The following is an 18,213-nucleotide window of genomic DNA, read 5'->3' as shown; positions in this document are numbered from 1 at the left end:
AACAAAGCAACTTAAACAAAACCCATTAAGGAAACAGAGTTAGACTAGTGCAATTTCCATTGTTCATTCAAAATTTGTAGTAGTGAAGCATCCGCGTAAAAGCAACGTGCTTGCCCAAAACAAATAAATAAATGATGAGTGTTGACATTTTGTTTCAATTATGGAACTCTAGTCCGATGATAACCTAATTAATTATAAGGAAACATAAACAAAAGACAGCAAAGGTCAAAGTCAACGACCATTTGGATCATAACAAGTATTGGGTGTGTCGCATGATGCACGTCTCATTTCTGGACCAGCGAAGCCAGTTGCCACATGTACTCTTTGTGTCTTTTAAAATGATCTAAAATTACTTGTGTAATGTAAAATAATTTTGACGTATTAGTTTAGTTTTATTTTGGTCGCAGATACCGAACTCTTTTTATTTATTTATTTTATAAACTGACCTCCAAAAACTACATCGGTGCTTATTTGCTTTTCAACAATTTCCAATAATACGGAGACATCTCTAAAAGTTTTCTGTGTTTTTTTTCTGTAAATGTACAATTAAAGAATAATGGAGAATCATCCTCAAGCACTTCGGTTGTGTGCCTTGATATGCATCACTTTTTCTTCCCTTTTACATATCATTGAAGCTCAGGACCAAAACGGTACTTACATACACGTTTCTTTATATTTCTTTACTACATCTTTTGTTGAAAGATTGTTCTTAATTATATACAATTGGTCCGAAACATGATTGCTTATGTAATGTGTTATTAGGATTCATCAGCTTGGATTGTGGGTCACCACCTAACGAGCCTCCTTACAACGACGTTCAGACCGGATTAACATTCTCAACGGACAATGGTTTTGTGCAAACTGGCAAAACCGGAAAAGTTCAAGAGGAGGTCGAGTCGCTCTTCCCTAAACCGGTTTGGAATCTCAGGTACTTCCCAGATGGAACCAGAAACTGCTATACCTTGAACGTCACGCAAGGCACAAAATATCTTATCAGAGCTTTATTCGTGTACGGTAATTACGATGGTCTTAACGAATACCCGAGTTTCGACCTCTACCTTGGTCCAAATTATTTGGAAACGATTAATTTGGGTCTATGGGGGACAGGTGGTATGTTCGAGGAGATCATCCACAAACCCATCTCTAAGTCCCTCCAGGTCTGTCTAGTTAACACAGGAACAGGTTATCCTATTATTAATACCTTAGAGCTACGACCATTACAGAACAATAGTACTTACAATACTCAGAGCGGCTCTCTGAGGCATTTCAGACGGAATTATTTCAGCACTGCAAGCCGTACCGTAAGGTATCAGTCATCATGCATGCCCTTTTAATTCAGTCAAGTTCAGTTTTTAGTTTTCTAGTTTGCTTCGAGTTTTTTTTTTTTATCATGGGAAAACGATCCAAACAAAAAGCGAACTTGATTATTTTTGATTTTGGATTATTAAATTATTTTCCTGCAAAATTTAATTTAATATACAACAATTACTTTAATATTAGTACACCGATTTGATTTTATTTTTTAGTAATAAACGTTCATCTTTGTTTTAGCTAAGTAATTTTTTTTTAAATTTTTTTTAATACATTCAATTTCTTAGATTTTGTATTTTATAATAGTAATTAGTTTTAAATAAAATAAAATTCAATAGTAAAATAATTTCATGTGTAATTGTGCATTCTATTAAAATTGTCTAATTGTATGTAAAGATCAAAAGTTTAATGAAAACTCCCATCATAATTAAAGATATACTAGATTTTGACCCGCCCTTTTAAAGAGCGGGATTATTTTTCGTTTTAAAGTTTTATGTAACAGAGAATTTTTTTTTAAAATAAAAGATATATTCATAGATTTTATATTTGTTTATAAAAGATTGATAATATTTGCATATATTTTTTAAAAATAATTGTTTATGTTTACAATACTAATATATTTTGAGAAGGGATTTAAAAAGTGGTACACTTCTAATCAGTAAATTAAACTATGCAGTGTTTATTTATTTGAAAAGGTTACCATATTTACATTTTAAACTTATTAAACTATTATATTTATAAATTAAACACACATTATAGTTATTCATTATATATTTTAATGTTTCATGAAACTAAAATTTATATTCAAAATTAAATATAATAATATACCTAAAATAAATAGAATGCAATGCTTTAATATTTTTGTTTTCAAAAAGGAGACACTATAAATTGGGCTTCGATTTGGATTTATAAACTTATTAAACTCGGCCTAAATGGCCCGAATTTTCATAGATTTCGTTAACAATTAAATAATTTAATACAACCAATTTAGACAATCTGTTACATTTAGGTATAAGGAAGATATGCGGAGCAAACATATCTATGTATTAAAAATGCTCCAATTCTTATAAGTTTAAAATCTATGGGTCGATTAAAAAAAGTTAGATACGGATATTATTTTTGTTAGTATTTGTTAGGTTTTCGAACTTTTTTTTACTGAAGGCTTGGGTTTCCGAATTTTTTGTGGATCATAAATCTCAATTCTCTGTTAAATATCTATTAGATCTCTTAATATATTTCATTAACAATAAATACTACAGTATCAAATATCTGAAAATATTAATGATGATCAATATTCAATAGATAAAAAAAATTATAAAGATATTCATTTAATAAGTCGTTTACGTATTTTAAGAAAATCTTAGTACTAAAGCATTTCCAATGTATGACAAAAAGTAACATTCCTCTATATTTTTTTTTAAAATAGAAAAACTTTATTATATAGACATATGTACATTGAAGTAAATTCAACTCTATAATAGAGATTCTCTATTTTAGAGAAAAAATATAGAGATGAAAATAGAGGTGGATTAGAGATGGTTAGTTAACTATTATACCGGGCGGCTAAAAAAATTGGTTCCACGATGATGACTTTTCAAAATTCATAATATAAGATAGAAATATATAAAATTTTAGAATAATTTTTATGTTACAATATTGTAAAGTCAAAAATATCAAACGAAATCTCCAAAAAAATATAATGGGTGTAAAAACACATGTTGGGTCGATGGAATATAGTAATTAAATTTATTAATTATATTAGTTTCAAATTTACCTATTAGTTAGGAACAAAAAAATTGTAAAGATAAGTAAATGGTTACGGTTTCAATTAGGCTGAGTGATAACAAAATATTGATTTACCAATAATATAGGAAGGCAAGACATTAAATAACTTTTAAAAAGGGAAGGTAATTTGATTGCACATAAAAACTGGATTTTGATTGGATGTCATAAATGTGGCCGAACTTTAATTAAAAAAATAGGAAAATCAGTGGCATTCTTTTGTAAATAATTTGAAAAATCAAGGGTAGAATCCTATTAGGGATTCTGATTTAATAGTATAGATGGGAAATTTTCAATTCTACCCAAGTTTAATACTACTTTTCAAATATACCATTAATGAATGGTTATTTTCATAAATATCCTAAGTTTGTGATAAAATAACTAAGCAAAATTTCTAAATATTTATAAAACATCTAGAAACCCAACCCTAATCCCTAATACTAAACCCTAAACAATAATCAATAAAACCTACACCCAAATGTGTTAGTATATTTTTGGTTGAGGACATTTTTTAAAAATGGTAATTAACTTATGATATTTTAAACAATTTCTCTTAAAATATCTATGGTGTTTTCCGTAATATACAATGTAAACAATATTTTATTTATATAATAGTTATGTTTATAATAAAATTATTTAATTAATATATATATATATATATATTTGCAAAGGATTTTTCCCATTCGATTTCAGACGTTAGACTGGTTAATATCATTGTTACCTATAATAAATTTTATATTTAATAATATTATATTTATATGTTATATAGATAAATGATAATAAATTAATATGATAAAAATGTCAAAATAAAACTATTTTTTAAATAAGATAATTATACATATATATATATATATATATATATATATGTTGTGTTGTTATCTAGAAATAGTATTTTCTATTATAAAAGTTAAAAATTAAAATGTAAACCTATTAAAAATTAATATTAATATTAATAAAGAAATATTTTTGTATAAATGTTTTTTCTATAATAGTCCTAATATGTGAGTGTTTTAAAATTTTCAACATAATAATAATCATATACATTTTGATAAAAAAACATTGTCATATACAGATAATTAATCTTTGATTTAAATTTTCTGAGAATGTAAATAATAATTTGTTATGCTGGTTTTTGAATTAATAAAACACAAAACTAATAATTTTTCATAATAAGATTATGCCAATATGTGTGGACAAAACATCTAATTTCATTATATTTTGGTGTAACTATTTCATTTAAAATATTAAATTATTAGAAATTTTGATTACCTAAAATGTTAAGGCTGGCCCAGGTTCTTTCGAGTCGATTGAACTACTTCTCTACCATTCGAGTTACTTAAAGAGTTCAGTTCAAAGTGATTGGCTCTTAATGTTCATCCCAATTTTGTAGAATTGAACACATGATTAAACTATTTTTTTCTAGGTATCCCAGTGATGTTAGTGATCGTGTATGGATACCCAATTTCGATGAGAAAAAATGGACAGAAGTAACTACCAATTTCACCGTAAACACTTCTAATGGTTATAACCCACCACAAGTCGTGATGGCGTCAGCCTCAACGCCCATAAGTGCTTTTGCGCCATGGAATTTCACCTGGACATGGTTATTGACGCCTTCGACGACCCAATTTTATATCTACATGCACTTTGCCGAGATTCAATCTTTACAGGCGAACGAAACCCGAGAATTCAGTGTATTGGTGAATGGTGATCCTATGTACGAACGCTATAGTCCTAAACCCTTCTCCATAGAAACTTTATCATACTTCACACCACAACAATGTGATCAAGGAAATTGCACCGTAGAGTTACTAAGAACGTCAAAATCTACCCTTCCTCCTCTCATAAATGCTTTCGAGATTTACACGGTGATCGATTTACCGCTGTTGGAAACAAACCAAGATGATGGTATGTCAGTATAATATCTCCTCTATCTATATGACTCCTTTCATTTTTATGCATGAGTTGTTTATTTGATTTAACAAGAATTTTATACCAGTTCTTGCTATCAAGAGTATCCAAAATACTTACAATTTGAGTAGGATTAGCTGGCAAGGAGATCCATGTGCTCCTATAGAGTTCTTATGGGATGGTTTAAACTGTGACAACGCAAATGCTTCAGAGCCACCTATAGTCACTTATTTGTAAGATCAGTCTCTAAATTATTTTGCTAGTTCTCTCACAATGTTTCGTCATTTTTACGTAAAATGTGTTCATGAATATGTCTTTAGAAATTTATCATCAAGTCAACTAACGGGGATCATCGCGCCTGTCATTCAAAATCTAACTAACCTAAAAGAATTGTAAGTAGAGCGTAAACAGCATTATCTATATAACATAGTATTTCATATTTACAATAAATGTAATCAGAGACTTGTCAAATAACAATTTGACTGGAGGAGTACCGGAGTTTCTTGCTGGCATGAAATCACTCTTGCTCATGTGAGTCGCTTTTGTGGCCATCATTTTTTCTGTTGGCTTCCTTCATTATAGCATTGCTTATGCTCCTAACTATGTCTATCTTAACAGAAATTTAAGTGGGAACAATCTGAATGGCTCTATTCCTCAAGTTCTTCTTAAGAAAAAAGGACTAAGACTAATGTAATGTTTTATCATATATATACCATATATATTTTCTTCATGAATATATTAAGCCTGTTCGATTCTAACTAACATCACTGGTAATTAACTTACAGTCATGATGGAAACCCAGATCTTATTTGTGCGGATGAATTATGTGCTAACAAATCCATTGGTTCCAAGAAAAAGAATAGTGTAGTACCTATTGTTGTATCGGTCGTGGTCCTGGTTGTTCTTGGATCTGCTTTGGCTTTCTTTTTTGTATTCAGGAAGAAAAAGACACCAAACAGTGCAGGTATACAAAACAGACCATTTTAATTTACATAAAAATTGCAATATATTCATAATACATGCATGTTTTCAAACTCATATCACATTTGGCTATCATGTTATATGCATGTATCAGATCCTAGAACAACCAGATCTTCAGTACCGGCAATAATGACGAAAAACAGAAGATTTACTTACTCGGAGGTTGTAGCAATGACAAATAACTTTGAAAGAATCCTTGGTAAAGGAGGATTTGGAATGGTCTATCACGGAACTGTAAATGGTACTGAACAAGTAGCTGTTAAATTGCTCTCACACTCATCTTCTCAAGGGTATAAGGAATTCAAAGCAGAGGTAACTTTTAGCAAATCTCTATACTAAAAATGTATAGAAAACAATAAGGTGCTTTAACAATGAAATGCTACATTTTTTGTTATGGTTCTTCTACACTTCTAGGTGGAACTTCTTCTCAGAGTTCACCACAAAAATTTAGTTCGCCTCGTTGGATTTTGTGATGAAGGAGAAAATCTGGCTCTCATATATGAATACATGGCTAACGGAGACTTGAGAGAACATATGTCGGGTAAGTATTATGAGTTTCTACAAAGACCAAATTTGTGTATGGTAACATGTTCATATATTGATTGAAATAGGAAAACGAGGGGGGTCTCTTCTGAATTGGGAAACTAGACTAAAAATAGTCGTCGAATCTGCACAAGGTCTGATATGAGTTTTGATGTATACTATCTTGTTTATTCTATTTATTTTCTTAAACCCTGCTAAAAATGAAAATTGTTGCATAGGTTTGGAATACTTGCATAATGGATGCAAACCACCTATGATTCATAGGGATGTCAAAACCACAAACATATTATTGAATGAACATTTTCAGGCTAAGTTAGCTGATTTTGGGCTTTCGAGATCTTTTCCGGTTGAAGGAGAAACTCATGTGTCCACGGTTGTTGCTGGAACCCCTGGATACCTTGATCCAGAGTAAGTTGTATGAGGCCGTTGATTTTGATTTTGTTTTAATTACTTTAAGTATAAACTCTGTTTTTCATTCATAGCTTTATATATACCACATTTTTGCATATTTCTCTTCTATTCTAATGGCATAAAGAAACAATTTTGCAGGTATTATCGAACAAACTGGTTGAACGAAAAAAGTGATGTTTATAGCTTCGGAATTGTACTATTAGAGATCATCACAAATCAGCCTGTAATCAATCAAAATCGTGAAAAACCATACATTTCAGAATGGGTTGGGTTAATGCTTACAGAAGGAGACATCCAAAACATTGTGGATCCAAAACTCCATGGAAATTGTGACTCTGGTTCTGTTTGGAGAGTAGTTGAACTAGCAATGTTGTGTCTAAATCCTTCTTCTGCTAGAAGACCAACCATGTCCCAAGTCGTTACCGAATTAAACGAGTGCTTGGCATATGAAAACTCAAGGGAAGGAACGAGCCAAAACATGAACTCACAGAGTTCTATAGAAGTGAGAATGAACTTTGGTATTGGAACTATCCCTGATGCTTGCTAGACAGCAAAAATGATATTTTCTTTGTTCTATTGGTTTAATCTTCTTTTTCTTTTTTTTAACTATTTAAACACTTCTGAAATGAATTTGTGTCATTGAGTAATATGATATTGTATTGCAATCAAGATTAGTAGCCAAACCTCAATCTATTGTAAGAAAAGTAAGACGATGATGTCGATGGAGGAGTCTCAATAGAGAAAAATGGTTACCAACTTCTTGCACGTAAGCCAACGGTGCCCAAAACATAAAATAAAAATGTATGTGATCTCGCGGGAGCAGTGTCAAGAAGAAAAGCATCCCTTAAGGTAAATTGTCAAACGGATATGCATGTAACCCTTTATTTTTCTTTAAATTATTGTTTTTCTACCTTAAACGTCTGGTTTGTTCATAAACGGTAGAACTGTAAAACTGATAACTACTATGTGCATGTAAATTGTTTGTTCTCTGTAAATTAAATGTCTGGTTTAAATATTCCAAACATATAATCTCGTAATTTCTTAAACTGAGTTATTCAGATTTTACATAATTTTTCTGAAAATTTGTAACTTTAAAACTCCAAATTCGTGAGCTATATATCTAATCTATTAATTCAGGGATTGTTTTTTATCTACTGTTTAAGGTTGTCATTTAAATTTTGGTATATTTCTTAGTTGTTGCTAGAATATATCACATCTCCTACAAAATACATTCTCCTCTATGAACATATATAGCTCTGCTACGAGCGTCTTAAACAATCCTGAAAATATACAAAATATCATAACCGCTTAATACGTACTATTTATTATAATAGATAACAAAACCATTTATTCGATAGTAACATAATAACAAATATAACTGTTAAATTGTGTCTAAACTACCTGATATTATTGTGATCTATATAGAGAATCATCTATACTATTAAAACTGAAGTACATATAAATTTTCACCCTAAATTTTCTTCAATAATTACAAGAGAATGCCACTGGAATAAACCGTTATTTACCATTACCAAAACCGAATTCATTTAAGCTATTAACCACTTTTCACCTCTTCCCTTAACCAATTCTAACACTTTTATATATTTGGAAACAGACCACAAAATATAATGGCATCTTCCAACGTTTTTTTTTTCTAATTTCTTCTCTACCTTTACCCAAAGAACATAAGTGATTTATCTTTGAAGGACAAAAAGTTTATTTACTCCTTTCTAGATTATAAATTAAAGAACAAAATATTCTTATTAACCTTCTCAACCATTAAGCTTTGGCTCTGCAACCCCCAAGTTTTATATAAAACAATCCATTTAATAACACCCCAGTGGAAGAGAAGAAAACAATATGTACGATGTAACAGAGAGATCTCAATGACCATCAAAGTACAGCAACAAAAATACTGTGATGTTAGGAGTTTTGAGGCTCCTAAGTCAAATGATAGTATAGTGGTAGTAAGTTGTCGAACCAAATCTGAGGGATTCAAATACAGAGAGAATGCAAGTATTTGCCTAATCTAAGTGCAATCAGTGAAATTGATGGTTTTTAAACTAAGACTAGAATGCAAGTAATAGAAATGATACTTTTAAGCTATTGGAAATGAGAACTCATGGGTATAGGGATTTCAGACCTTGGGTGATCAAGTTTCGAACTAAGGATGACAAATGAATCAATCAAACTATTAACCTTAAGCCTAGACACAATTCTAAGCAAGCTCTATGTCTAGATGAATGCTCATTTGCTAACATGTCTCAAACATCAAATGTCTTTGGTTGAATAACATGCAAGCAATCATTACTAACAAGTCTATTAGCTATCTTAGCATCTTTAACAACAAATCTCTTTGGCAAAGTACACTAAAAGCCTAGGAGAGTTGACTCAGACATTTCATCAAACACCTTTTGGGTGGGAAATGCCTAGAGATCACCCTTTGAGTGGCCTACTCAAATGATGCATTAAGATCACTCTACTAGCAAGGAACAAGTATGATCTACACCTAAAACATCCTAGAACTAGCCTAATCACCCTTAATCACCCTAACCCATGAATCCAAAAGGTGATTACTCACTAATCTCCATGATTCCTCTTAAACCCATGATGGATTTCAGATGAATCATATAGAGAAATAGAAGAGAAATCACAAGAACAATCACAAATCAAGCCAAAAATAAATCTTTTTCTTGAGAGAGTTTGTGTTCTTCAATAGATCAAAAATTATTTGCCAAAAGGTGGCTACAACATACTTAAACATTAGGTTTTTCAGTGCAAAAACGTGCACAATAAATTGCAAAAAGGTCCTTCAAAAATAATAAAATCGTGCAGCTGGTGACGCGGAGCGACCCCAGAGAATCGCTCCAGCACGTCGCTCTGGCTTCGGGAGCGACCTCGGGTGGTCGCTCCGAGGGGTCGCTCTGACTTTGTTTCTTCGTGTCTCCGAGTGATGAGAACGCGAGCGACTTGGAGTTATCGCTCTGGGAAGGTCGCTCTGAGAGGTGGGGCACAGCGACTCCGTAGGGTCGCTCCGGGAAGGTCGCTCCAGTGCTTTGCTCGTCCAATGATCACCTTTTTCACCTCTTTTGAGCTCCAAACACATCCAAATGTCTCCAATAACTTCACTTGGCACTCCAGTACCTAATAGAGACTTATGCATGCAAAATGCAACCTAGACATGTCTAAATCCTATTCTATATGATGAAAATGCATATGAAAGAATAGCTAAAACAATGCAAATATGCAAGATATCAACTCCCCCACACTAGTCCTTTACTTGTCCACAAGTAAACTTTCAAGAACCAAAGAGAAGAAGTTTGAAAATGGGGGCTCACAACCAAAAGAAACTCTTCTTAGTTCTCAACCTAACAACCTTGCATAATCATACCAAATAGCAAGAGCAAAGATTTTATCCATCTCTAACTTCTCTAGGCCTATCTCAGCTCCTTTGATCTCTACACTCATTAACCATGTATCTACAAACCACAAATCCACATCTCTCTAACATTTATGAAGCAAACTCAATAGACATCTCACAAATGGTCAACTGGTCCAAGTCATTTGGTTTGGTAAGACAAAGGCTTTAATGCAAGTGAAATCAGAGGTTCAAAAAAATAATCTTTTAAGGTGGTTTACTCTCAAAACACAGTAGCTTTGACATTACACATAATATATCTAAGAAAGGGATCAACTCATGCATACAATGCTCAATCTCCATTGTTCTACCCTTTCCCAAACATACAAGATATTTAATTATTCCTCAATGTCAAACCCAACTCACATCTCTCACCAAAAGATCCCAAGAACATTCTTCACATCAGACTCTTTCTTTTTGAAATCAATAAGGGATTTTTCACAATTTTAAAACAAATCATAGCTCCTAACAACTTTGCTAGCCCCTTTTTTCATTCTTTTTTTTTTCTTTTTTTTTCTTTTTTTTCTTTTACTTTTTTTTTATATTTGGGGGCCAAGACTTTTCACAATAAGAGCTAGATACTTCTCCACTTATCCCATAAAGACTAATCATTTAAGCACAAAGAGTCAAACCTTTCATATTCCCAAATCACAATCACAACACTCACCCCCTTCCTATAGCTAGACAACAGAGTGACTAATCTAGCAAGAATGGAGACTAAGCATTGTCGTTCCCAATACTCTCAACATTATGCACATGTAAAGCTTTCCAAAGAGGCCTCACTCAACAAATAATGATGGTTTAAAAAGGAGGTATGGGTTTTGGGAGTGGAGTACCACTTGAGTTTGTCAAGAAGATTGGTAAAAAGGATGGGACAACTCAAGTGTGTATATCCATGACTTAGTACACAAGGGACCATATGCAAGAGACATTAAAACAGGAGCTTGCTTCAAAGAGAGAGTATCAACAGTCAAATGAGTTTCAAGAGGAGCATTCAAGGCGCGAAGTTTACAAGCTTTCTAAAGGGTGCTCAAGCTACTTGTCATGATTACAAAGGTCAACAAATTCAGTACTTAGCATGAGCTCTTTACAAGGTTGAAATCCCCCTAATGCATGAATGCAACCTATATGCTTCTAGACTCAATCCTAAAAATGCAAATGATGCAACTAAATGATTCTTTTTGTGTTTTTCAATTTTTTTATTTTTTGGATTTTTCTATGCAAATAAGAATGTAATATGCAATGCATGAGACTCAAAATCATGGAAACAAACATGATCAAATACTTGGTACCTCCCCCACACTTAAATCACACAGTCTCTGTGTGAGTGAGGTACCCAATGGAAATGTGAAATACAAAGAAAAGATGGGAGAAAGGAAGTTTCCAGTTACCTGAGACGGGAGCGAGGTGTAAGGGTCGATGTGGCAGGTCGCTCCCAGCTGGAGCGACCTCATGACGTCGCTGCCGATACCTCGCTCCACGGTCAGTTCCGCTCCGGAGGACACGAGCGACCTCTGGGGATCGCTGTGGGCAAGTCGCTCCCAGCTGGAGCGACTTCTCTCCCTCGCTCCATGACCTCGCTCTGATGTCCGATTTCTGCTCCACACCTGCACACAACTTCATTTTCCCATTGTTTTATGCAGTAAGATGAAAATGTAAACACTAATGCAATATATACAAGGATACTCATGGGACTTCCTCCCAAGTGAGCTTGTTTTAAGTCTCTAGCTTGACTTTGCCTCCTTTGGATCAGGCTGGACTAGGTGCAGAAAGTGGAGTTGACACCCCATCTTCCTCAGGTGGTAGCTCATCAAAGTGATCATCAGCAGGAGAAGGATTCATCTCTTCAATGGTGAAGGCTTGTCCAAATACAGTGGGGTTCCTCATCTTCTCCTTGATGTCAAAGTGGAGGATGTTCTCCTTGCCCAAATGGAGGTCAATCTTCCCTTCCTTCACATTCACAATAGCTCCTGCAGTAGCTAAGAATGGCCTTCCAAGAATCAATGGGTCTTGAGCCTCCTCACCCATTCAAGCACCACAAAATCTGTAGGTATCTCATACCTTCCAATCTTCACAGGGAGGTTCTCTAGGATGCCCACAGGGTACTTCACTGAACGATCAGCCAACACCAGAGAGAGTCTACACTTCTTGTATTGAGTGAAACCAAGCTTCTTTGCCACAGACAAAGGCATCAAGCTGACACTAGCTCCCAAATCGCAGAGACATTTCTCAAATACCATAGGTCCAAGAGCACAAGGGAGTGTGAAGCATCCTGGATCCTCTAGCTTCTCTGGAGCATCAAGCCTCTGAATGATGGCATTGCACTCATGACTCAGAACCATCATGCCCTCCATCTCCTTCTTCTTAGCAGCTACAACATCTTTCAGGAGTTTGCTGTATTGAGGAATCAGCATGAAAGCATCAATGATGGGCATTGTAACCTGAGCTTCACTCATCTGCTTCTCAAACAAAGCCTTGTACTTCTGTAGCAGCTGCTTCTTGAATCTACCAGGGAATGGAAGCTTTGGTTCATAGGGAGGGGGGACAGGAGAGCTCTCACTAGCTGGAGCAGCAGATTCACCATCTTTTGTTGTTTTCTTCTCTTCTCCAACCTTTCCTTTACCCTTGGCTTTCACAATCTTCTCCAAGATCTCAGCATCTGTCTTCTCATCAACAATGACCACTTCATCATCTAGGTTGATGGCCACCTCCTCACCTTGTTTCTCAGCATCCTTGGTGAGGGTTACAGGAGTCAACTGCTTACCACTCCTAAGTGTGACAGCTTTTGCTTCCTTGGGGTTTTGATCTGACTTTCCAGGTAGAGATCCTTGCTGGCGGTTCTGGTGGGAGCTCATGGAAGCAAACTGATTCTCCAAATTCTTGACAGAAGAAGCAAGGTGGGAGAATTTGTTGTTGAGCTCATTGTAGCTCCCATCAATCTTGGAGTGAAGGTTCTTCAGCTCATAGCCCACATGCTTCTCACTTCTAGTCTGAGACTCCAAGATCTGTTTCAGTAAGGCATCAGTGCTGCTCTGTTGAGGGGCAGAGGAGCTAGGAGAGGAGTTTTGCTGAGGCTGATAGTTGCTCTGCTGGTTGTTTCGAGGCTGATAACCACTCTGCTGGTTGTTTGAATAGGGCTTCTGTTGGTAGTTGTTGTACTGAAAGTTGGGTTCCTTCTTGTACCAGCTACCATTACTGTTGATGAAACACAATTCTTCTTGCCCTTCCAAACCCTCAACCTCATTGACAGTAGGAGGTATCTCCTGGCTTGGGTTGCCAACAAAGTTCACCTGCGCTTGTGTGGCCTTATCAGCAATGAGTTTGTCAATCTTCTCCTGAAGAGCCTTTATCTCATTCCTTGTTTGATTGTCATCACCTCTGCTGCTTCTGTCATGGTCTCCACTGTAGACTGCATCACTCTTAACCATGTTGTCAACTAGAGCCTCTGCCTCTTCCTCAGTTCTCCCCAAAAAGAACCCATTGCTAGCTGTATCCAGTCTGGCTCTGTACTTAGGAAGAGCACCTCTGTAGAATGTGCTCAGCAAGCTCTCCTTAGAGAATCCATGGTGTGGGCACTGAGCTTGGTAACCATTGAATCTCTCCCAAGCTTCACTGAATCCTTCCAAGTTCTTCTGTTGGAAGCTGGAGATCTCGTTCCTCAACTTAGCAGTTCTTGAAGTAGAGAAGAATTTCTCCAAGAATGCCCTTTTGCAGTCTTCCCAAGTGGTGATGGAGTCACTTGGTAGAGACTTCTCCCATTGACGTGCCTTATCCCCCAAAGAGAAAGGGAATAGCTTGAGCTTTAAGGCATCCTCTGACACACCATTAGTCTTTGACATACCACAGTAGCTGTCAAACTTATCCAAGTGATCAAATGGGTCCTCCACAGCCAGACCATGATACTTGTTGTTCTCTATGCAGTTTAGCAGTCCTGACTTGATCTCAAAGTTGTTAGCAGCCACAGCTGGTGCTCGGATTCCAAGTCTAGGACCATGGATGTTGGGGCGGTCATAAGTGCCAATGGGGCGAGCTGGTCGCTGTTGAGGTCCATTGGGGTTCTGAGGATTTTGTTGTTCTTCCATTGCAGCTTCCAGTGGCTGCAGTTGAGCTTGTTGCTCTTCTTCTCTTCTTTTTCTAGCACACTCTCTCTCTAAAGCTCTGATGTCTGCGGCTCTTGGAACAAGGTTTGATGTACCCTTGCTCCTCAAGTTCATACACCTGAAAATCACAAAGAGGTGAAGAAGAGAATCAGTAACTTACAAAAATAAAAATGACTTAGTCTCAAGCAGATGACTAAATCTCAATGTTCAAATCAAACTCAGAATTTGGCAACGGCGCCAATTTGATGTTAGGAGTTTTGAGGCTCCTAAGTCAAATGATAGTATAGTGGAAGTTGTTTGTCGAACCAAATCTGAGGGATTCAAATACAGAGAGAATGCAAGTATTTGCCTAATCTAAGTGCAATCAGTGAAATTGATGGTTTTTAAACTAAGACTAGAATGCAAGTAATAGAAATGATACTTTTAAGCTATTGGAAATGAGAACTCATGGGTATAGGGATTTCAGACCTTGGGTGATCAAGTTTCGAACTAAGGATGACAAATGAATCAATCAAACTATTAACCTTAAGCCTAGACACAATTCTAAGCAAGCTCTATGTCTAGATGAATGCTCATTTGCTAACATGTCTCAAACATCAAATGTCTTTGGTTGAATAACATGCAAGCAATCATTACTAACAAGTCTATTAGCTATCTTAGCATCTTTAACAACAAATCTCTTTGGCAAAGTACACTAAAAGCCTAGGAGAGTTGACTCAGACATTTCATCAAACACCTTTTGGGTGGGAAATGCCTAGAGATCACCCTTTGAGTGGCCTACTCAAATGATGCATTAAGATCACTCTACTAGCAAGGAACAAGTATGATCTACACCTAAAACATCCTAGAACTAGCCTAATCACCCTTAATCACCCTAACCCATGAATCCAAAAGGTGATTACTCACTAATCTCCATGATTCCTCTTAAACCCATGATGGATTTCAGATGAATCATATAGAGAAATAGAAGAGAAATCACAAGAACAATCACAAATCAAGCCAAAAATAAATCTTTTTCTTGAGAGAGTTTGTGTTCTTCAATAGATCAAAAATTATTTGCCAAAAGGTGGCTACAACATACTTAAACATTAGGTTTTTCAGTGCAAAAACGTGCACAATAAATTGCAAAAAGGTCCTTCAAAAATAATAAAATCGTGCAGCTGGTGACGCGGAGCGACCCCAGAGAATCGCTCCAGCACGTCGCTCTGGCTTCGGGAGCGACCTCGGGTGGTCGCTCCGAGGGGTCGCTCTGACTTTGTTTCTTCGTGTCTCCGAGTGATGAGAACGCGAGCGACTTGGAGTTATCGCTCTGGGAAGGTCGCTCTGAGAGGTGGGGCACAGCGACTCCGTAGGGTCGCTCCGGGAAGGTCGCTCCAGTGCTTTGCTCGTCCAATGATCACCTTTTTCACCTCTTTTGAGCTCCAAACACATCCAAATGTCTCCAATAACTTCACTTGGCACTCCAGTACCTAATAGAGACTTATGCATGCAAAATGCAACCTAGACATGTCTAAATCCTATTCTATATGATGAAAATGCATATGAAAGAATAGCTAAAACAATGCAAATATGCAAGATATCATACTGCTTGATCAAAAACTCCATAACAAAATCCCCTAAATTCAAGATTTAACGCATCAAATACTGATTATTAATCCTGTTTTGAATATAGTTTTCAGAGTTCAAAAGATGTTTATACACAGTTTAATTGCTTCTGTTTAATACACAGTTTAATTGCTTTTGTTTTCAGAATATTTTAAGAATTAGCAGACAGTGTATGGTTTTTTTTAAACCAGAATTACGAGAAAATAATTTTGGTTTTTTTTTCTACTGTGTATGATTATTAAACCGGTTTAATTATACCACCATTTTAATATGTACTTGAGTTTGAAACAATAAATCTAGATACATACGTAAAATAGTTAACGAAATCTACTTAACAAACCAGTTGCGGAATACTTCCATATCTAATTTATATTTCCATATCTCTCAGTTGTTAACAAAAAAAAAGAATATTTTCAGCTATATTCCTACAATCTAGATTTTTTTGCATGATTGACTCCACATAAATCTAACTATTAAGCTGACAAAAAAAATCATAATATTCCAACCTTTAGTGGTTTGAACACATGGAGTTAATACGAGAGACCACATACTAACACAACATTACTGTTTTTTTGTCTCTTTAATTAAACACTTACTATACAATTATATGTACTGAAAATAAGAAAATCACTTAAACAAATGTATATATTTTGTATATTAAATAAAAACTGTAAAAAATATTTCCTATTAGCCGCTCGCATTACGCCTAATATAAATTTGAACATAGAATTCATAACAAAAATGTTCTAACATATATAAGAAAAATACAATTCAAAGTCAAATTTTATATACCAACTTAAATTATAATTTTTATATTTCACATTAAATTTTAAAAATATAATATATGTAATTGTTTATATGATAGTAAAATACTATTAATTATATATTTGTTGTGTTTTTAAAGAAAAAAATAGATTTTGAATTAGGGGTCAGTGTTCAGGTACCCATTTGGGTTCGATTTGGGTCTATTTCGATTTCGGATATCTGGAGTCAAAGAATTCAGTCACATTCGAATATTTCTAAATTTTGGTTCGGATTCGATTTAGATATTTGCGGGTTTGTTCGGGTATGGATAATCCATTTAAATTATTTTTAAAATTCATTATTTACTTTAGATTTCTCAAAATATATAAACAAAAATAATATATTACATATAAATTTAGAATAACATATATCAAAATACCTGAAGTTAACATATAAATTGGTTTGATTTAAATATGTGGATAGAGAATCAATAATTATTTTAATTATTTTTGGTGTTTTAAATATACTTTGACTATTTTAGATATTTACATTTGACTATTTATATATATTTTCAATTATTTAAACCAACTTAAAAGTACCTTATATATTCAGAATGTTTTTATATACATTAATTCTACAAAAATAATATATATAAGTATATAAATCTATTTCAAATACATTTCGATATCCGAAATACTTTGGTTCGATGGATTTGGTTTCAGTTTTCTAAATACCAAAATTTTAAAATTTAATCGATTTCGGTTCGGGTTTGATGCTTCTTTTTGGATCGGGCTCGGTTCGATTTTTAAGATTCTGATTTTTTTTCCCAACTCTATTATTGACATAAAAACAGCATATTTTATAAAAATATACACCCGCACGGGCGTGCGGGTCAAAATCTAGTAACTAATTAAATGGAAAGTTCACGTTTGCTAAATCATCCCGCCTTTGCTTATCACTAAAACATTTCGAAATCATCCCGCCTTTGCTTATATAGCACCATTTAGTTATATATATTTAATATAAATAATATATATGTGTCTAATATATATATATAAAAATATTACACAAAATATATATAATATTATATACACATATTATATATAGCATATATTAAAATTAAAATTTAACAAATCAATTTCCGCCCTTAGGGCGGGTCCTAATCTAGTATATATATATATATATATATAAAAGTTCTTTTGATCATAAATTTTCTTCAGCTTCTTTTTACTTATTATTATCTTGTATAGATCATTTTGACTTCATTTTATTTAGATTTAAAAAAAATGAATCTAAAAAATAATTTACTTGTAGATTCCTTGATTTAGCTCACAGCACTTGTTTTTATGTTAATAGTGAGGGTTTCGGGCGTTAGACCCATAATCTCACCTATATCCGGAGTCTACT

At 34.2% G+C, this 18,213-nt stretch overlaps 2 protein-coding genes and 1 non-coding gene across 3 annotated transcripts; all 3 read left to right on the top strand.

Moving 5' to 3' along the window:
• Positions 1-722: 722 nt before the first annotated feature.
• On the top strand, positions 723-5,502 carry LOC108859556 (receptor-like protein kinase At3g21340; the record flags this gene model as incomplete). The annotated part of the gene is made up of 4 exons (XM_057010160.1): positions 723-1,306; positions 4,517-5,001; positions 5,093-5,237; positions 5,325-5,502. Coding segments are annotated over 4 exons (1,290 nt in total), but the record flags the coding sequence as incomplete, so codon positions are not given.
• On the top strand, positions 5,110-7,608 carry LOC130494655 (receptor-like protein kinase At3g21340). Its single transcript, XM_057010159.1, has 10 exons — positions 5,110-5,237; positions 5,325-5,396; positions 5,464-5,535; positions 5,623-5,694; positions 5,790-5,968; positions 6,080-6,297; positions 6,400-6,526; positions 6,597-6,662; positions 6,747-6,936; positions 7,078-7,608. Exons 3-10 carry the CDS (start codon positions 5,516-5,518, stop codon positions 7,484-7,486), a joined length of 1,281 nt encoding a protein of 426 aa, XP_056866139.1. The 5' UTR covers positions 5,110-5,237; positions 5,325-5,396; positions 5,464-5,515; the 3' UTR covers positions 7,487-7,608.
• A 6,307-nt stretch (positions 7,609-13,915) lies between these two features.
• LOC130495297 (small nucleolar RNA R71) lies at positions 13,916-14,022 on the top strand. Its single transcript, XR_008934569.1, has one exon. It is a non-coding gene; the product is annotated as a small nucleolar RNA R71 (small nucleolar RNA).
• Positions 14,023-18,213: the final 4,191 nt, after the last annotated feature.

This window comes from Raphanus sativus, chromosome 5 (assembly GCF_000801105.2).
Source record: "Raphanus sativus cultivar WK10039 chromosome 5, ASM80110v3, whole genome shotgun sequence".
Lineage (NCBI taxonomy): Eukaryota > Viridiplantae > Streptophyta > Magnoliopsida > Brassicales > Brassicaceae > Raphanus > Raphanus sativus.
This window is presented reverse-complemented; position numbering and strand designations above follow the sequence as displayed.